The 19,889-nt window shown below is 42.4% G+C and overlaps 1 protein-coding gene across 1 annotated transcript in view; it reads left to right on the top strand.

Moving 5' to 3' along the window:
• The window catches only part of IMPG1 (interphotoreceptor matrix proteoglycan 1), a 156,017-nt gene extending 139,883 nt beyond the window's left edge, over positions 1-16,134 (top strand). Inside the window, 3 exon segments of the mRNA XM_052646034.1 lie at positions 5,024-5,189; positions 14,556-14,628; positions 16,060-16,134. Coding sequence (XP_052501994.1) covers positions 5,024-5,189; positions 14,556-14,628; positions 16,060-16,134 — 314 coding nt within the window.
• The last annotated feature ends 3,755 nt before the right edge of the window (positions 16,135-19,889 follow it).

Genomic DNA, 19,889 nt, shown 5'->3' with positions numbered 1-19,889 from the left:
TAACAGGCCCTCAGCCGGGAGCAGCCCCAAGAAGCCTAGGTTTCAGCCACACTGAGCTGAAATCCTGCCCTAGGACGGAACCCTATCAAAGGAGATGCCTCACCTCCTGTCCAACATTTGAGTGTTAGGGCAGCACAAGGCAAGGGGATGATAAAATGGTAAAGAATGATGAAGTACAGGGCAGAAAGGGCATCAATACACAGACCTAAGGATTTGGGACAAGTGATGTTCTAGGGGAAGGCGTGTGAGTGCAATGATCCAGAGTTAGTGACACGTGGGCCTGAGACCCTCAGGGGCTCGCAGGAAGGGAGAGTCTGTGTTCAGGCCTGAGCAGATGAGTAGAGTACCTTTGGGATCGGTAACAGAGGGTTTGAAAAAGACAGTCTTGGACCATCAGGGACCTATGCATTTATAAACTGCTTGATGACCTGGATCATAATCTTTTTAGCTTTAACTGTAAAGTGCCTCCAAGTGTCCCCTGCAGGCAGCAGGGACTGTTCATTAAATGCGTTTTGATTACATAATGTAGAGTTGAGAGACAACCTTCCTCAGTCAGCGCTTGGGAATGCTTTTCAAGACCTTTAAAATGCAAACCTACTGCTCTGCATGCGTGCATGCTAAGTCACTTCAGTCACGTTCGACACTATGGACTGCAGCCTGCCAGGTTCCGTCTGTCCATGGGATTCTCCAGGCAAGAATACTGGAGTGGGTTGCCATGGCCTTCTCCAGGGGATCTTTCCCACCCAGGGATCGAACCCATGTCTCTTGCATCTCTTGGACTGACAGGTGGGTTCTTTACCACTAGTGCCACCTAGAAGCCACTGCTCTGTAGGCTAGTCCCCCCAAAAATGGAGGGAAAGCAAGTACTCTATTAACTAAGTGCATTTGTTCTTCAGATTTACCCAGTTCAGGGCCCCCAAATGTGGATAAATTCATTTCTCAGCTTCTGCCTTACTGTGTCTGGTTCAGTTTTACTGGTGCATAGACTGTGCTTGGCTGGCCCAAAGGGAATATTGGTAAAACAGAAACATTTTTTAAAATAGAAACTCATGTGGCTACCCCACATTTCCTATTCCGTTTCAGAGGGGCAGGCCTGTGCGTTCAGCCTCCTTCCCAAGTTAAAGCTGTTTCTCCGCAGCAGAGAGAGGGTGGCGGAGACTCCGCTATCCCCTCGCGGCCTCCGCTTTCAGGGCTGCAGGCCCGGGTGTCAAGCTGCTGACAGCTGCTATTTATTATGCCAGACCCCGGACGTGAATCCCCTGGGTTTTCAGGGTAAATGTGAGTTATTTTCTAAACAGTGACAAAGATTCCTTTACGTGGCCGGCTTTAGGAACTGTCAGGCAGGGAAACTTCGCATTACTCAGGCCTCTTTGTCCACAGGAAACCTCAAATTGCAGAAAAATACAACTTTACGTAAATACCTAGCAGGTCTACCTTGCTGGGAGATCCAAAAATATGTTTTCAAGGAACTGCTCTTGCCCACTCTTTGGACTGGTGTCATTGACCTCCCCCGCTCTCTTTTTCCACCACAAGGAGGCACTGGATCAGAAATGAACATGAGAGTCAGTGGAATCTCATGCCACAAGGTGCCCACACCCACAGGCTGGGCTTCTGTGTGGTCAGTAAACTTGGCAAAGCAGCTGACTGCAGCCTTCACTTAAGATGCGCAGTAGACTTCAGCTGATCAGTGACTCGGAGAGGTTTACAAGGAGAAAGAGAGGGGACTATAGCTGGGGCCAAAGTCCAGGGGAAAGAGGGAAACCCGTTATGTTTATTTCATCTAGCATTTTTTTAAAAAATTAGCCACCAAGGCTACTTTTATTATGTGTGTGTATTAAGTCGCTTCAGTGGTGTCTGACTCCGTGTAACCCCATGGACTCTAGCCCGCCAGGCTCCTCTTGTCCATGGGGTTCTCCAGGCAAGAATACTAGAGTGGGTTGCCATGCCCTCCTCCAGGGCATCTTCCCAAATCAGGGATCCAACCCACATCTCTTACGTCTACCTGCATTGGTGGGCTCTTTACCACTAGCACCACCTGGAAAGCCCTATAAAACATGAAGTCCGGCTGAAATCGAGCTCTGCAAATGTTCCCGCTTGGGAAATACTAGCTCAGACGATCACTGAAACGATCCTAACTCTGAAACTTCTGAGATCTATGTACATGTTTTCTAAAGCACAAGTCTGATTACAGCCCTCCCCTGCCCTCAGATCCTCCATGCCCCTCATCTCCTGTCAAGTCCAAAGTCTTTAGCACGGCATTCAAGCCCTACCAGAGCTTGGCCTGAACTTAGCTCTCCAGGCTCAATTCCCTTCCTTCCCGTCCACGAGTCTCTGCTCCCCGCTTGCTGGGCTGCCCTGCACCCTCTTCACATGCCTGTTTCTCTCCCACCTCCGTGCCTCCGCTTATGCTGGGTCCGGTCGCAATTCCTCTCCTAGTCTTTGCACATCCAAATGCAATCCACTTTAAACACAGGCTTCAGCAATCTCCCTGGCCCCTTATCTCTAATGTATCCTCGTGGTTAGAGTTCTTATACTGGACGAGACACTTAGCTTCTTGTAGAGGAGCATCTGTGTGTGTGTCTTACTGTCCCCCCTCGGCTTCTTGAAAGAGTGGCTTCATACCGGATTGCCTGTCCCCTAGTCCCTATCTGGCTTCCCTGGTAGCTCAGCTAGTAAAGAATCCGCCTACAAGGCAGGAGACCCCTCTTCTATTCCTGGGTTGGAAAGATCCACCAGAAAAGGTATAGGCTACCCACTCCAGTATTCTTGGGTCCCCTGGTGGCTCAGATGTTAAAAAAATCCACCTGCAATGCGGGAGACCTGGGTTCCCTCCCTGGGTTGGGAAGATCCATGGGCTGCCCACTCCAGTATTCTGGCCTGGAGAATTCCGCGGACAGAGGAGCCTGGCAGACTACATACACTCCATGGGGTCGCAGTCTGACGGAGCAAGTTTCCCTTTCACTTCACTAGTTCCTAGCACATGATAGGTGCTTATTGAAATAATCTGAAGGATAAGTAGCTGATGCGATTCAATGGGAAACCCTTCTAGGCAGAAAAACAGTGGTCTGGGGACCCGTGGCCTGTTGTGGTTCTGCCCTCAGCATGTGATGATACTGACCTTTTGCTTCTCCCCTGGAGACCAAGGTGTGCTCAACTCCAAAAAGACAAGGAAGGGGCTGGAAGGGGCCACGATTCTCCCAGAGCTAAATAGTCTGAGATTTATAATTGTCTGTTGATTTGTAATCCACTTGATCAAGATTTTGAGACAATCCTACAGAATTAAGAATAGAGTGTTGGTGTTCTGGTGGGTGGAGCATGATACTGGATGCTTGGGGCTGGTGCACTGAGACGACCCAGAGGGATGGTACGGGGAGGGAGGAGGGAGGGGGGTTCAGGATGGGGAACACGTGTATACCTGTGGCAGATGCATGTTGATGTATGGCAAAACCAATGCAATATTGTAAAGTAATTAACCTCCAATTAAAATAAATAAATTTGTATTAAAAAAAAAGAATAGAGTGAAAAAGAACAATTGATGACTAAAAACAAAACAAAGAAAGACCTGAGGTCTATTTGAATTTTCAAAGAAAAGAACCTCTAGGGATCAGCAAGAGACTGAAAGAGATTTTCAAGCCAGGAAGTTCTGGAAACTACTGACTACTACTTTAAAAGGTAACCCTGATCTTAAATATGTGTTCACCAACTAATTGCTGCAGAAAATGTTTGCCTTAAAAAAAAATTCTAACAAAGAGAAAGAATTTTATTGAAATATAATTGATTTCTAGGGTTTCGTGTGTATAGCAAAATGATTCAGTTATACATACATACAATATACATGTATTTTTTCTTTTCAGAGTTTTTCTATAATAGGTTATTACAATGTATTGCATATAGTTCCCTGTGCCATACAATATCTTGTTGTTAATCTATTTTATATGTACTAGTGTGTATCTGTTAATTTCAAATTCCCAATTCATTCTTCCCCACTCCCTTCCCTTTTGGTAACCATAGTTTGTTGTGGCTGTGAATCTATTTCTGTTTTGTAAATAAGTTCACTCGTATCATTTCTTTTTAAGATTCCACATATAAGCGATACTCTATGATATTTGTCTCTCTCTCTGATTACTTCACTTAGTAAGTGGGTCCCTCCATGTTGCTGTTGTGTGTGTGTATATATATATATATATATATATATATATATATATATGCATCTTTATCCATTCCTCTGCTGATGGGCATTTAGGTTGCTTCCATGTCTTGGCTGCTATGAACACTGGGGTGGGTGTATTTTTTTGAATTTAGAGTTTCTGTCTTTTCCAGATATATGCCCAGGGGGAAAACAAAATTTAATTCTCTAATGAGGTGGTTGTCAAAATGTGCTCCCCAGATCAGATACATTAAGATCATCTACATCAGAGAATTTTTTAAATGTTCTTGGTTTTTTCTTAAGATTTTTTTTTTTTTAATGTGGACCATTTTTAAAGTCGTTATTGACTTTGTTACATTATTGCCTTTGTTTTTTGTGGGTCCTTTGGGGTTTTTTGTTTGGTTGCTTGATTTGGCCATGAGGCATGTGGGGATCTTAGTTCTCTGACCAGGGATTGAACCTGTACCGCCTTAATTAGAAAGAAGGCTTAGCCAGTGGACTGCCAGGGAAGCCTCCCTCTTCTGTTTGTTAGTGCCTTAGAGATACAGATTCTTGGTCTCTACACCTCCTGCATCAGAAATTGTGATGGTGGGGCTCAGGAGTCTGACATTCAGCAAGGCCTCTAGCTGACTCTGATGCACACCAGTTTGTGCAAAATTAAATGCGGAGCAAAATATGTCATCACCTGTGTCTGTAACCTCATTCCTTAAAGATACAGAAATGGCTTGGTTCTCTCTGCTCCACTCTGTTCTCACTCCTGTACACCTCACGTCACAGTGGGGCGATGGCAAACCTATTCCATCTTCTGTCTTGACTTCTGCTGGTCCCACTGCTCAGGCATCCACGCATCAGTAAAATGTACCCTGTTTTCTACAGCGGATCAAGCAGATCCCTGCAAATTCCTGGCCTGCGGCGAATTCGCCCAGTGTGTGAGGAATGAGTGGACCGAGGAAGCTGAGTGTCGCTGTCGATCGGGGGACCCAGGCCCCTGTTCTCCCATAGAGGACTGTGAAGACATCCCGGGGAAGGGAACACCATGCAGGTGAGGCCAGCATCCCGGCGCTGAGACCCGAGAATTCGTTCCTTAGACTTCTGAGACACCCATCATTAGAATGTCTTCACACGGTCCCTTAAACCTATGATTCTTAAACTTCAGCGAGAATCTGTCAGAGAAGTACTTGTGGAAATACACATGGCCAGGCCATGCGAGGCTGTTTCTGATTCACTGAGTCTGGGTAGGGCCCAGGCACGGCTGCTGCTGCTGGGCCAAGGACCACACTTTGAGAACCACTTGTTCTCAACCTTTCCACAGTGTTTCATTAAGACCAATAAGGGAAGAAAAATGAGCCTATGTCAGTTTCTAATGATATCTAATGGACACTTACCCCAATTTCCCACTGGGGGGCTCATGGCTAGCTGCTTACACAATCAACAAGAAATGAGAGAAATTTAGCCCTTTTCTTGATGAAACATACCCTATTACTTTCAAGTATCTTAAAGACCATTATCCAGTAGGGGTTAAGAAGCAATTGGCTCAGCAATTTACTAAGCAAGTAGCAAGACACAGTTCTTAACTTCTCTAAACCTCAATTTTTTCACTGGATAATGAGACTAATAAACCCCCCCTGCTGGCTTGCTGCAGGGGGTATATGAAATGGCATTTATTAAACATCTTTACAAAGAACACAAAACACAGAGTATCTGTTCAAATAAAGGGGGATTATAATGATGCTGTCAATTTTCCCTGAGTTAATCCCAATTAAAACCCTGACAGGATTCGTTATGGAATTTGACGTTCTGGAAATAAAAATGTACAAGAGAAAATCTTGAAGTACAGTGGTGGGGAGGCCACTCTATAAACTAGAAATACATAAAATAATAAGATTTAAAGAATTAAGATAGATACAGACCTAGACAGTAGATCAATAAAACATATATAAGCCCCAAACAAAACCTTATATATCAGGAAATTTATTTTAACAAGCATTTCAAATCAGTCAGATCAGTATAGAGTTAACAGCAATCAGTTCAGTTCAGTCACTCTGTCGTGTCTGACTCTTTGCAACCCCATGAATCGCAGCACGCCAGGCCTCCCTGTCCATCACCAACTCCCAGAGTTCACTCACACTCACATCCATCGAGTCAGTGATGCCATCCAGCCATCTCATACTCAGTCGTCCCCTTCTCCTCCTGCCCCCAATCCCTCCCAGCATCAGAGTCTTTTCCAATGAGTCAACTCTTTGCACTAGTTAGTATAAAACTGGCCCTCCATTTAGAAAAATAAATTAAAATTAGTTTATTACCACACACAAATCAACATCAAAGATTCAAACCTAAAACTGGAAGTGTGAAAATATGAGGAGATTTTTTTCTACATTTCTACAAATTGGGCTTTGAAAAAAAATTTTCCTGAATAAAACATCAATCCAAGAAGACAATTGGAAGACATTAAGAAGAGGATTTCCACAGGGGCAAGGACACCAAAAATAAAATAAACAGATAATCAATGAGGTGGGAGAAAAATATTTACAACTTATAGATAAAGGATGAATATCCCTACTAATAAGAGCTCCTACACATCAATAAAAGGTAAACATACTAATAATAAAATGAGCAAAAAATACAGAGGCACAGTTCATAGGAGATATCCAAATGACCCATGAAACACAGGAAAAAAATAATCAATCTCACTACAAGTAGAGAAATCTAAAAACAATATGGAGATATCATTGGTTACTCATGAGTTTAGCAAAAGGTTAATAGCATCCAGTGCAGATAATATCAGGGAAAAACTAGTTCTATCAGGCGTTACCAGTAGAAAAAACGGGAAGACCTTATTGCAAGAGAAAGTTGTCAATATTTTAAATTTGACTAAGACACTCTACTTTTAGACAATTATCCTTACAAAAATAGTTGCACTTTGCAATGTTCACAGAATCATTGCTTTGAGCCATGAAACAATTGTGCAGCCTATCGGTAGGGGATCAGTTAAATCCACAGTGCGGAGTTATATTCATTGTGAAACATGGCAATTAAAAGCACTAACATAGTCTACTAGAACTGCTGTAGAAAAAGAGCAAGACATTTCATTAAATGAGAAAAGTAAATTTCAGGATAAATGCCATTTATGTAATTATTAATAACAGGAATATGTACTTATAAGTATTTTAGGTTCAACCATATGGCATTGCCATTTTGTCAGTCACAATTCATACAATGTTATACGATTCATTCTAGTGATAGTCGCTCAGTCATGTCCAACTCTTTGCAACCCCATGGACTGTAGGCTGCCAGGCTCCTTTGTCTATGGAATTCTCCAGGCAAGAATACTGGAGTGAGTTGCCATTTCCTTCTCCAGGGGATCTTCCTGGCCCAGGGCTCGAACACACATCTCCTGCATTGCAGGCAGACGCTTTACCATCTGAGCCAGGAGGGAAGCCTACTATTGAGAGACATGTCTCAGTATAGAGACAGGTCAGCTTAAAAAGTATCAGCTTGACTTCATCTTGTAATCTATGGACAATACATTGGAATATGTAATGAATCCATACACCTTTTCCAAAGGAATACCGGAGACAGACAAATGACAAGCATCAATCAGATGAAATAATTTAGATGAAGCTTCTCTCTCTCGGAGAGATGGGGACTGAGCAAGGGGTCAGGAAGTAAATACAATATGCTTTTGAAATCATCGCAAATATGTGGACTAACAGGTTCGCTTAACTATCACTCCACTTCACAATGGGGAGGAGCAGATTTGCGGTCCACAGTTTTTACTTATGTGAATATGTTCCTGCTTCACCCACGTAACATAAAAGGAAAGGGGGAGGAAAGGAAGAGAGAGTAACGAGCAAGGCCCCGATAAGATGCGGAAGAGAACGGGGTTGCCCGTGCCCTTTACCAACAATGACTATGATTTCTACTTTAGTCAACCTTATTTCCTGTTTCAGATGGCTATACAATTTGTCGTTTTAGTCACCCTTCTTCTGGAGGAAGAAAGACTGCTTTCTGGGTGGTTATGAATGAGGTCAGCAGAGCAACGCATGTGGCAATCCGGAAAGCTCTCAGGAAGCTTTGCTGCCTCTGCTGCCTCCACCTGTGCCTGCCTCTGGGGGCTGACACGGACCCCAAAATGCAGTCACACAGGAAGAAGGCGCCCTTTACGCCAGTTCAATTCAGCAACATGTCTGAGTACCCATGTGCTCGTTGCCGTGTTAGATGCTGGGTAATAGCTAGGAAGGGAGGTGGGGAGAAAGGGCCCCATGGACTGTAGCCTGCCAGGCTCCTCTGTCCATGGGATTCTCCAGGCAAGAACACTGCAGAGGATGGCCATTTCCTTCTCCAGGGGATCTTCCCCATCCAGGGATCAAACCCAGGTCTCCCGTATTGCAGACTGATTCTTTACTGTCTAAGCCACCGGGGAAGCCCAACAGATAGGAAGGGAGGGAGAGAGAAGGAGAGTTGGAGCAAAGGACACCAGAAGAATGAAGAGAAACTCAATTTCTTTGGGGGGTGGAGAAGAGAAATCTGCCACATCCCCTCAATTCTACTCTTTCCAACTCCTTGATTAAAGATCCCTTTTCAAATGTGAAGTATTAAGCCCTGAGTATTATATCCTCTGGAAAAGGAAATGGCAACCCACTCCAGTATTCTTGCCTAGAGGATTCCATGGACAGAGGAATCTGGTGGGCTGCTCTCCGTGGAGTTGCACAGAGTCGGACACAACTGAAGAGACTTAGCCTGCATGCATGCACTGGAGAAGGAAATGGCAACCCACTCCGGTAGTCTTGCCTGGAGAATCCCAGGCAAAGAGGAGCCTGGTGGGCTGCCATCTATGGGGTCGCACAGAGTCAGACACAACTGAAGCAACTTAGCAGCAACAGCAGCAGCAGCATTATATCCTCAGCATGAAGATAAACCCCACTGCCCCCATGAGCTGCTTCAGACAGATTCTCACTGAAGAAAGTCAGAGCCCAGTGGTGCTCTGAGCATCTCTCCTGGACCCCTGCCACCTGCTCCTTGTCTCATCAGTTATTTCTGTCCTCACAAGATGCATCATTTGTGTGACTCTGGCAATTTACTTATTTGAGGATCAGATGACACATGAAGTATAGATAGGTGGGGACACAGCCACACCAAGCTGCAGACTGGCTGCCTGGGAACTCCTGAGCCCCTAGCCATTCTGAGAGCCCAGGGCAAAGCCTCACCCACCAGTGGACTAACAACTCCAGGATCCCCAGAGCCCTTAGTCAGAGACCCTGGAACCTGGATTCACCCCCCAGTGGGTAGGCACCAGCCCGAAGATCCCCCTGGGCCACAGGCCCCTCTATCAGCAAGCTGCCTCCAGGTCTGAGACACCTTGGAGCCCTCAGTCAGCTGCCCTACTCATGGGTGGGCCAACACCTCTTTTAGAACATCCTAGACCCCCAGGCCAGCCACATTAGGAACTGGCTCTGCCTACCAGCAGGCTAACACTGGATCCTGGACCACTGGCTCTGTAACAACCCACCCTAGAGCCAGGTTCCACCCACCAGTGACCTAGTGCTAAGCTTGTCACCCGTCAGGGCCATGTAGTCAGCCACCTAATGACCTGGTCCCACCCACAAGTGACCGGTAGCCTCCACACAAGTCAGGGTTTGGCAACCAAATAGACCAGGACCAGGCACATCTACCAGACCATCCGCAGCAGTCAGCCGGGCACAACAGAAGAACCGATGCTGCACACGCAAAGGATGTGTCTAGAGCGTGTAGCTCTGGTGACCAGCGGGGAGTGCACCACTTGGATGCACAGGACATCTCCTACAAAAGGCCACTTCTTCAAGGTTAGGAAATGTAACCAACAAATCAAATACACAGAAATGAAAGCAGCAAATTAAGCAGAAGAATATGCTCCAAAGGTACAAGATAAGACCCTGAAAGAACTAAGTGAAGTGGAGATAAACAATTTACCCAATAAGGAGTTCAAGGTAATGATTGCAAAGACGTTCAAAGAATTTGGAAGAAGAGTGGATGAATAAAGTGAGAAGTTAAAAGCTTTTAACAAAGTGAGAAATATAAACAAGCACCAGAGATGAAGAATACAATAACTGAAATTAAAAATATATATATACTAGAAAGAATAGTAGATTAGATGATACAGAGTGAACTGGAAGATAGAGATGTAGAAATCCCTGAAGCTGAGCCAAAAAAAAAAATGATGACAGATTTAGAGACCTCCGAGACAACATCAAGCCTATAAGGGTCCCAGAAGGGGAAGAGAGATGAAGAGGAAGAGGACATATTTGAATACATGAAAGTTGAAAACTTCCTCAACCTGGGAAAGGAAACAGACACTCAGGTCCAGGAAGCACAGAGAGTCACAGACAGGAACAGTCCACAGAGGACCACACTGAGACACGCTGTAATTAAAATGGCAAAAATTGAAGAGAAAAAGAACACTAAAAGCACCAAGGGAAAAGCGACAAGAAGGTAAGGCTGTCAGCTGACTTTTCACCAGAAACGCTGCAGGCCAGAATGGAGGGGCATGACATATTTAAAGTGATAAAAGGGAAAAACATACAACCCAGAGTACCCTACCCAGCAAGGCTTTCATTCAGATTTTATGGAGAGATCAAAAAAGCCAAAAGAATTCAGCACCACCAAACTAGTTTTACAAGAAATGTTAAAAGGATGTTACCAAGCACAAATTTCCACAACTAGAAATATGCAAATTATGAAAGAAACTCTTTTTGTTACAAGCAAATATTAATATATAGTAAAGTTAATAAATCAACCACATATAAAGCTAATAGGGAGGTTAAAGACAAAAGCAGTAAAATCATCTATATTCACAGTAAGTAGTTTAGAAATATACAAAAGTATGTAAAACATGTAAAACAAAAACGGTAAACATGATCTAGGGGTGTAAAAACGCTGGGTTGTTAAAGTGCATATGAATTTAAGAGATCAGCAACTTAAAATAATTATATATATGATTACTTTATATAAATCATATTTATTTATTATATATTATCTAAATGATATCTCATGGTATGCACAAACCAAAAATCTATAATAGATACACAAAAAAGGAGAAAATAAATTCAAACGTAACACTGAAGATAATAAATCAGAAAGGGAGTAAAAGAAAAAAAAAGAACTACAAAACCAAACCCCCAATCCCTGGAGAAGGAAATGGCAACCCACTCCAGTACTCTTGTCTGGAGAATCCCATGGAGGGAGGAGCCTGGTAGGCTATAGTCCATGGGGTCACAAGGAGTCGGACACGACTGAGTGACTTCACTCACACTTTCACCATCAATAATTACTTTATATAAGATGGTGGGATAGGAGGACATGAGCCATGAACAAATCCCCCCATGAATACATCAAAAATATATCTACACATGGAACAGTTCTCCCTGAAAAATAACTGGAAACTGGCAGAAAGATGCCTGTACAACCAAGGCTGTGAGAAAGATCCACATGGCATCAGGTAGGAAATGAAGAAAAGCGATCAGGTCCAGACCTGTGTTCCTGGAAGGGAGCTCCGTGGAAAGGGGAGATGACACCGGTAGACACCCTCCCTGGGTGGTCCACAGTGAGAGCTCCGGATTTGACGCCCCAGTCCTGGGGTCCTACATGGGGGAGACAAGCCGCCTGGCTGGTTGGAAGATGGCTGGGACTAACAGGTGGGCTATGGGAAGCCTGGACTCAAGCACACAGGTAAGGTACAAACTTCCTGTTGCAAAATAAACGTCATGGGTATGAAATGTGGAGTGTGAGGAATATCGCCAATAACTGTAATAAATGTATAGGGTGACACGCTGCAGCTAGACACACTGTGTTGATCATTTTGAAATGTACAGAAATCTTGAATCACAGTGTAACATAGTATTGCAGGTCAGTTACACTTCAAAAACAAACCAACTCACAGAAAGATGAGATTTGTGGTTACCAGAGGCAGGATCTGGGCTAGGGGGAATTTGATGAAGGTGGTCAAAAGTTACAAACTTCCAGTTATGAAATAGATAAGTACTATGACTGTAATGTACAGTGTGGTAAGTATAATTAGCACTGCTGTGACATTATAAATGAAAAGTTAAGAGAATACTGAGTTCTCATCACAAGGAAAAATACATATTTTTTCTATTTCTTTAATTTTGTCTTCTACCCAAGATGATGTATGTTCATTAAAATTATCATGGTCATCATTTCATGATGTATGTAAGTCAAAACATCTCTACACCTTAAACTTATACAAAGCTGATGTCCATTATATCTCAGTTAAGCTGGAAGAAAAAGAGATTGGAGGCTTTAAAGTTAGTCCCAAGTTCCAAGTTTAAGCTCTACCCAAACTAGTTGCGACCTTAAGCTACATTTCCCCACTTTAAGCCTCAATGTCTCATCTTAAAATGAGGACAAGAAGAATAAATTCGTGGGTTTGGTAAGCAATACCTTAGATGCTCCTGGGTGTCAGCTGCTCCGTGCTGTGTGACGATTATCAACAAAGGGCAGCCCTGTAAGGATACATTGATTCCCTACCTGGAACTTACAACTAATCTCAGAGGGAAATCAGCTGAGGACACTGAGTGTTACAGCTTTGAAGGCAGCATGCTCCAAAGAACCGTACACTTGGCTGCATTTTTGTTATCCCACCTGAAAGTGAAGAAAGAGATGAGAAGGGTGTACTGAGGGCAAGGGCCCTGCTGGGAAGAGGAGGCCCGACACACAGCACATGTTTGCACCTGGTTCAGGGCTTCATTCTAGCGCCGAGTCATTGTCATTTGCTGTATTTTCACCTTTTTCTTCCAGTTCCTTTCCTGTGTTCAATATTTATGAACATAGACCATACATTTTTCATTTCCTTCGAGTTTCAATTTTTATACATAGAATCAGTTGTGCTAGCAACATGGCAAACTGCTCCCCAGAATAAACGAAATTTCCATTTTCCAAGGTCTCTTTTTTTGGCCTGATGAGCTTGGCTTTTATTAATCACAATTACCACTGTAAATGCACTGAACATGCGAATCTGCGTCTAACAGAGTGAACTACACATGGCTCTCCCTCTTCCGAAGTAAACTTTTCCACTTCGTCCTTCAGTAGGGCCTAACATGTCCTCTATGACATTATAGCAATGGAAACCATTTCCAAATATAGGGGCCAGATTAAGTACATGATGGTAAAAAGTGACATCTATGAGGAGGTTTTAATAATATGGAAGTAATGTTTCAACTACAGCAAGATCATAAGTTTACTCACATACTATACCTCAAATAGGGTGGGGCAGGGGAAGGTCCATTTTTTTTTTTTTTCCTTTATAAGCTATTCCTAACTCCCTTTTGAACCCTTTCTCAACTGGATAATGGAGGTGTGGGGGGAAATATGAGAGGGAGAGCTGAGAGTTTAATATACTCCAATCTAGTTTATAAAACTGCATTTGATTAATAGTTTAAATAATCATTGAAGGCGACTCGGCTCCCTTGGGATATACAGCCCAGCTCACAGGTCCTCCCAGCTCCCCTCTCCTCCTAGGTGGTATCTGGATGTATGGCAGAGCGAGACGGCTCTCCTTGTCTTACAAGATCCTTTGAGAAGTTTCTATTGCCATGGTCCCCTCAGCGGTGACCTCTTAGTCCTGACGCCAGTATCTGCCTGATCCTTGGTTTTCTCAGAGCCCCCAATTTGCCCAGCTAGGGCAAATACGAACCAAAAATGCTACCTTAGCTGGAGTCAGGAGGAACCAGGAACTTGATACTCATCCTCTTCAAACCACCCATCTCAGTTTTCCACTTTCTTCCAATCAAACACAAGGACAGGGACAGGGTCTCCCTCCTTCCCCCTTTCCCTGAAACTATACTGGAAAGAATATTGACAGAAGGGAAAGAGTTTACTGATAAGGAAATATACATCAGAAAACATCTCACAAATACCACACTCATTTTGTAACTTAAAGAGGAAAAAAAAGCAAGGTGCAAAATGTGTGTACAGTATTATCAGAGATTATATGACATGTATATATGAGAGTCTGGAACTATACACATAGAAATTTTAAATACATTACGTTTTTAAATTGCATGGACAAAATGTTATTACAGGGTTGTTTTTCAGCAAATACAAGTCAGAATTTGAGTTCAAAAATAACCCCACATCTTGCAAGATAAACATCACTCTTTCCCAAGAGCTTTGTGCAATCCTTCTGAGACCATTGCCGATGGAATAGTAAGCCAACTGGAAGGCAAAACTCAGTGGGGGTGGGGGAATGCAGGAAGCATGTTTCCTCCAACTCCAATGGAAGACACCTGCAAAAAAATATGCTATTTTCACGTGTCATCATCATTTTAAAACATTATATGAGAAAACTGTAGCTGCTCTTAATATTGGTAAATCCAGGAAGCAGGATATCTTTTGTTTTTGCTTTCTTTTGTAGATCACTAGACCAATCTAAAAATCGAGTGTATGAACCTGGTGTTAAAAAGTTCCAACGTCAGCAAGATAACAAGGTAAGACTGTATTTTTATGTTGGTTTTAATTGTTGAATTAGAATTCTGAAGGAAATTAAAAATATTTCCGGGCCTGACTCATATTTTAAATAGAGATAAGAAAAAACACTTATCCTTTATTTGCCAGGCTTTTTAATTTTGTGTTTTAAGAGGGAAAAAGGCAATTCCTGGTACAAAAAGGATAGACAGAGGCTGGCACTAATTGAAATATGTAGACACAACAGTAAGATTTCAGGGGAAAAAAAAGCATATTATATTTCTAACCTTTTCTTATAAAGATACACATGCAGTTTATCAAATGCATTTCAACAGGTTGACTTTTTCATAATCATTATTTATATACCTGGAGTTGAGTAATTATATATATATATACACACACACATAAAATCTTGTGAAATGTCTTATTTCAAATAATCAGCTAAAACAAAAACATGTAGGAGAAACAAGATTTGTGAACAACGAGCAGCATCAAAAATTCCTAAAAGTTCATCCTCAGATAAAGGTTTCTTCCAGTGTTCTAGATGTCTCTCTCACAATACTCATCCATTCAATATTTTTTTTACTATAATTTTATTTTACAAAGGGAAATAACCTATCTAATAACCAAGTTAGCATAAGAGCTTTTAAAATAACTTTTCAAAAAATACCTTGGACAATTGATAGCCTAAAATAACCTAGTTTCAAAAATTATACTTAATCTTCATGGTAAAAATGAGTGTTAATCAGCCAGTGTCCTGCCCAGTCTACCTGAAGTCTCTCTCTCTCTCTCTCTCTCTCTCTCTCTATATATATATATATATATATATATGTATATATATATACACACACACAGTGCTAAATGGAAACAAACATGACAAAGCTTGCAACTGAAACTCATCATACAGTCCATATACAGTCAAGAAGGATGCTGAGGCCATCACACCACACACACATATATCCAAGGGTGCACAAAGAATAATGTGTGCCATTTTTATTGCCTAAAACGAAGAACATTGAAAAGACAGGAAAGGGTCAGACTTGGGCCATAAAATGACAACAGGACACAGGATCTGGTAATAAAATCTCCCGGATGAAGTGTACACCAACTGAATCCAGAAGGACCAGGGAGAATCAGAAACCACATTTCAAATGAAGCAGCAGTCTGGAAAAATAATGCTTGGAAGGGCACATGGTGACTGATTCACAAGCTACTTGCCACTCCTGTTTCGAGATACTGATTCAGTCTGAGAAAGTTTAGGAAGAAATTGAATACATTCTCAATAGGTTGTAAAGTTAGAGATATTTGGGGGGAGGACATCTCCCACCTTTCAAAAAATATATCCTAAATGACAAGCATATTATCTCATCTACCAGCAGAGGTAATACTGGAATGAATCACTGGTTTGACCTTGGATGGCATTTCTTAATCTCTTAAAAATATTTATTTCCCAGGTAACTATGAAAAGAAATTTGAATTACTGACTAGGATATGAAGAATTTAACTATCAAGATTGGGAAGGAAATTAAAAGCTGGAAGTATACATATTATCATTTAATCTATCTCAAGAGAAATGACTTGCTTTCTCAAGGAAAACTGGATTCACTCTCTCAAAATTCTGAAAACCTAGGCAGGCATATCCACTGGTCATCAAAATCCAGGCATGCAGTCAACACTAAGAACCAGAAAACATCACATTTCAAATAGAGAAGACTTATATACTTGAAGACCAATAAATTCTGAAGAAAAAGAAGCTTATTATCAAAACTCAAAACACAATCAGTGAAACATATTAAATATTTTGGTTATTTCTCAGTGTTTCAGTCAAGGTGATAGCAGACCAGGTTTTTGTCCAGCCGCCCTTAAAATATTGCTCACCGACCATCTACAAGTGCAACTTATTATTTGGGGGCAGGGGGGTGGGATTGACCATATACCGGGGAATAAAGCTCTTCACGTGTTAGGATGAACATAAAAGATTACGCATGCAAGGAGGTGCAGAATGAATGCATATGGGACATGAACTGTGGTGAGTACACAGATGCTCCACACTTCAGTGTCCGTAACTCACACACCTCTTCAGTTCTTAGGCATACTAGTCGTATAAGAAATTGCTGCTTACACAGTAGATAATTTTGCTGCCAATAATTCCTAGGTTGTTCCTTTGAAGAACTGGGATATACATACCATGGAAAAAATCTTACTTTTCTTATAACTACATAGACATATTTTAAAGGAAGATATTATATTGGGGGGAAAAAGTGAGGTTGTACATTGTGACATAACTAATTCCTCTTTCCCAACATGGATGAACTATATCTTTCTACAATTTGGTGACTTCACTGGGTAATCCTTGACACTAACTGTGGTGTGTGCATAGGTAGACTGGCATCAAGGTATTCCAGTTCAGCCAGTTTGTAAGGTGCATTTAATGAAAAATGAATTCCTGCATATCTCTCTCAAATGTCCAACTATCAATTATACTTGATGTAAAACTTTAATTTCAATAAAATATGATATATACTATATCTCCATAGATTTATAATGTGTGTTTACTAGGTATCTCCTGGATTTGCTTTATAGATTACGATCAATGATTTTAAGCATGCAAGCCCTTGGGAAAAAAAATCACTGATATTTGTCTTCCAAAGGCGTAACTTTCACCCCTATTCTCATCCCAATCCTCCCCAAAGTGAGGAGTGATGATATGGGACGGAGACATTTTGTGTCCTGATAAAGTGCTGCAAAGCCAAGAATGGTGGCAAGACATGCACCTGCTCATTTCCATGGCCTTGGAACTCCCCAGAGGAAAATGTGCTTGTCAGAAGCATGACAGGCCAACCAGAAGCATACAAGAACAATTCCATCAAGACAGGAAATGAAAATCTAACGCCATTTCCTCCCCATAACGTGGCCTCCCCGTCTACATCAGTTGTGCTGTAACTACTACAGAGAATGTCGCTTTGGCTAAGGAAAGAGAAGTGGGCAAGACTCCAGCTTCTGTGGGGAAGGGCTCCTGTGGAAGCAAGTGTCCCCCACCCTTTGGATCACCCACTTTTTGGTCTTTTCCAGCCCCTCAGAGAGGAGCTGCTGAGGTAAGCCAGCCCGCCTCCCTGCCGTCAGAAGACCCTTCTGGATCACGGTAGGCTTCACACAAGTCAGCCTTCAGAGACCAGCTGTCTCTCAGGGAGAAGGACTCTTCTTTGGGTCCCCAGTTTTTATATCCTGTGTCACCTCACAAAGAGACTGATGAGGGTCTGGGGAAAGGCAGCCAAGATTTGGTTTCTCTTTAATCTAGGCAAAGTGGCTCACATATGATCCTGCTTTTCCCTGGAGGGAGAACCCAGAAGTTTGGGGTCAGAGCTCAAGGGCCTTCCAATCACCCAGGTTCCTTGCCTGTTTCTTCGCCTCCTGGCACAAGAGTTTCCGGTGACTGGACCAACTTCAAGATCCTAGCTTCTCCAGTTTATTCCACTGGACTGGAGGCAACATGGCAACACATGTAACATTTACAACTTTGCAACACCTTGCAACTGTATGAAAAGCACAAGAAGCAAGAGGAAGTTCTACATAGAAAGCATTTATTATTTGTATTTCCAGGACATCAGTATTTTAGGACAGTGTCAGATACACATCTTTAGGAAATAAGAAAAAGTTAAGTAACAGATATAATTCACTGAATTTTCAAAATGAAAAGGAAACAGCCAAGTAATACACCTGCTTGGATCTGAAGGTGAGAGTCCGGTACAGGTAAAAGTTAGGATTGAAGATTTTCTTTTTGATGTGAACTTTTTCCTGGTTATCTCCTGTTGAAGACTATGACATACATTAGGCTAGTCATGGGGAAGGAAGACTACACTGATTTGGCTTGAACTTCACTGTCCTCCAGATCTGGTCCAGGAATGGGTAGGCTTGACCTCTCAAAGGATCTCTATTTCATCCTTCCACAAGGCTTATGCACAGAATGTCCACTGGCCTTCCCCAGCATACCATTTCTATATGCTAAGAATGTATACACCAGGCCTGTCTCGGTCCAGGCTCAACAGGGCCATGCGTTCTGCTCTTGTACTGCATACAGTTCATTCTACAACTTGGGGAGGATCTAGGAGCGCTCGGGCCCCTACACCTCATCAGTGCTTTCCGCCTGGCACGCAGCTCTTCAGGATGCACCCCTGTTCTTTCTCTCCCATCCACTCCTCTCTCTCCTTACTGTTACAGCTGCCCCCGACCCCTGCCCCTGCTTGTCCTTACAGTAATCTTTAGGTATCCTCTGCCCTCCCCTCCCTTGTTAATTTATCTTCTAGGAGAAATGAAAACACTCAGTAATTGTTACTGGTGGTTATGCGACACAGACAAAAGCTGCCACCCCTTCTGAAGATGGGGAGTGACAGGGGAGCAACCCTCTGCAAACCCCCAGGGGTTACTCGAAGAAGTCTGCTTGCTTTGATTGCACGCTCCACGAGTGGAGTGAAGGCATGTCTCTCTCTCACGGTCTAGAACTCAATTACTTGGGCTGTCTGGATCTCTGTTAACCTCTTACGTAAAAGCAGTCAAGCCTAGCACTAACACTGTGATAATTCACTGACTGATTAATCCAATACTATTTATTCTACTGATCCGGTACTCTCAAGGTGGTTCAGGTGAAGAAACCAAAGATCTCCCTATTTGGATCCCCTGAGAACCACTGCAATAACCTGTGAATGAAAATAGCTGTTTAAAAATCCAATTAATAAAACTACAAAATCCTCATTATTCTTTGAGCCTGTGAGTTTCTATTCTCTAAGTTTTCACAAATACCACTTGGGTTCCACGTAAGATGCTATTTTCTTTTGTGATCTGACATGATCTTCTGTTTTGCTCTCTACAAAAGGGTTCACTATGTTGCTGGAAAGCTGTATAAAAAGTCACTATCGGACGCAGAAAGTAAGTTACAATAGAATGTTTTTGTGCAGGCCTGTGCTCCTAAGCGCACTCTTACTTCTTCCTCATGTTATCCTTTGAGACGGTGCCATCTACTCAGACTCACAACTAAGAAAACTCACTTCTCTCTTACCATGTATTAGAGAAACTTTTTCTCGGAGCCTACCCATAGCTCACAATATGTATCTTAAATGTGTTAATGACTTAGGAATTCCACTATAGTTGAATGTGAAAACTTTCTGTTTTCTCATTTTTAATATTTTATGGACATCTACCTTTACAAAGCATATGCTAAGGAAGGAACTGGTACTGAGCAAGACAAGCATTAAGAAAAATTGGCTCTTAATGTAGAGTATGCTGGTTT

The sequence above is a fragment of the Budorcas taxicolor genome, chromosome 9, assembly GCF_023091745.1.
Source record: "Budorcas taxicolor isolate Tak-1 chromosome 9, Takin1.1, whole genome shotgun sequence".
Lineage (NCBI taxonomy): Eukaryota > Metazoa > Chordata > Mammalia > Artiodactyla > Bovidae > Budorcas > Budorcas taxicolor.
Note: the sequence above shows the minus strand (reverse complement) of the source record. Positions and strands in the feature narration are given on the sequence as shown.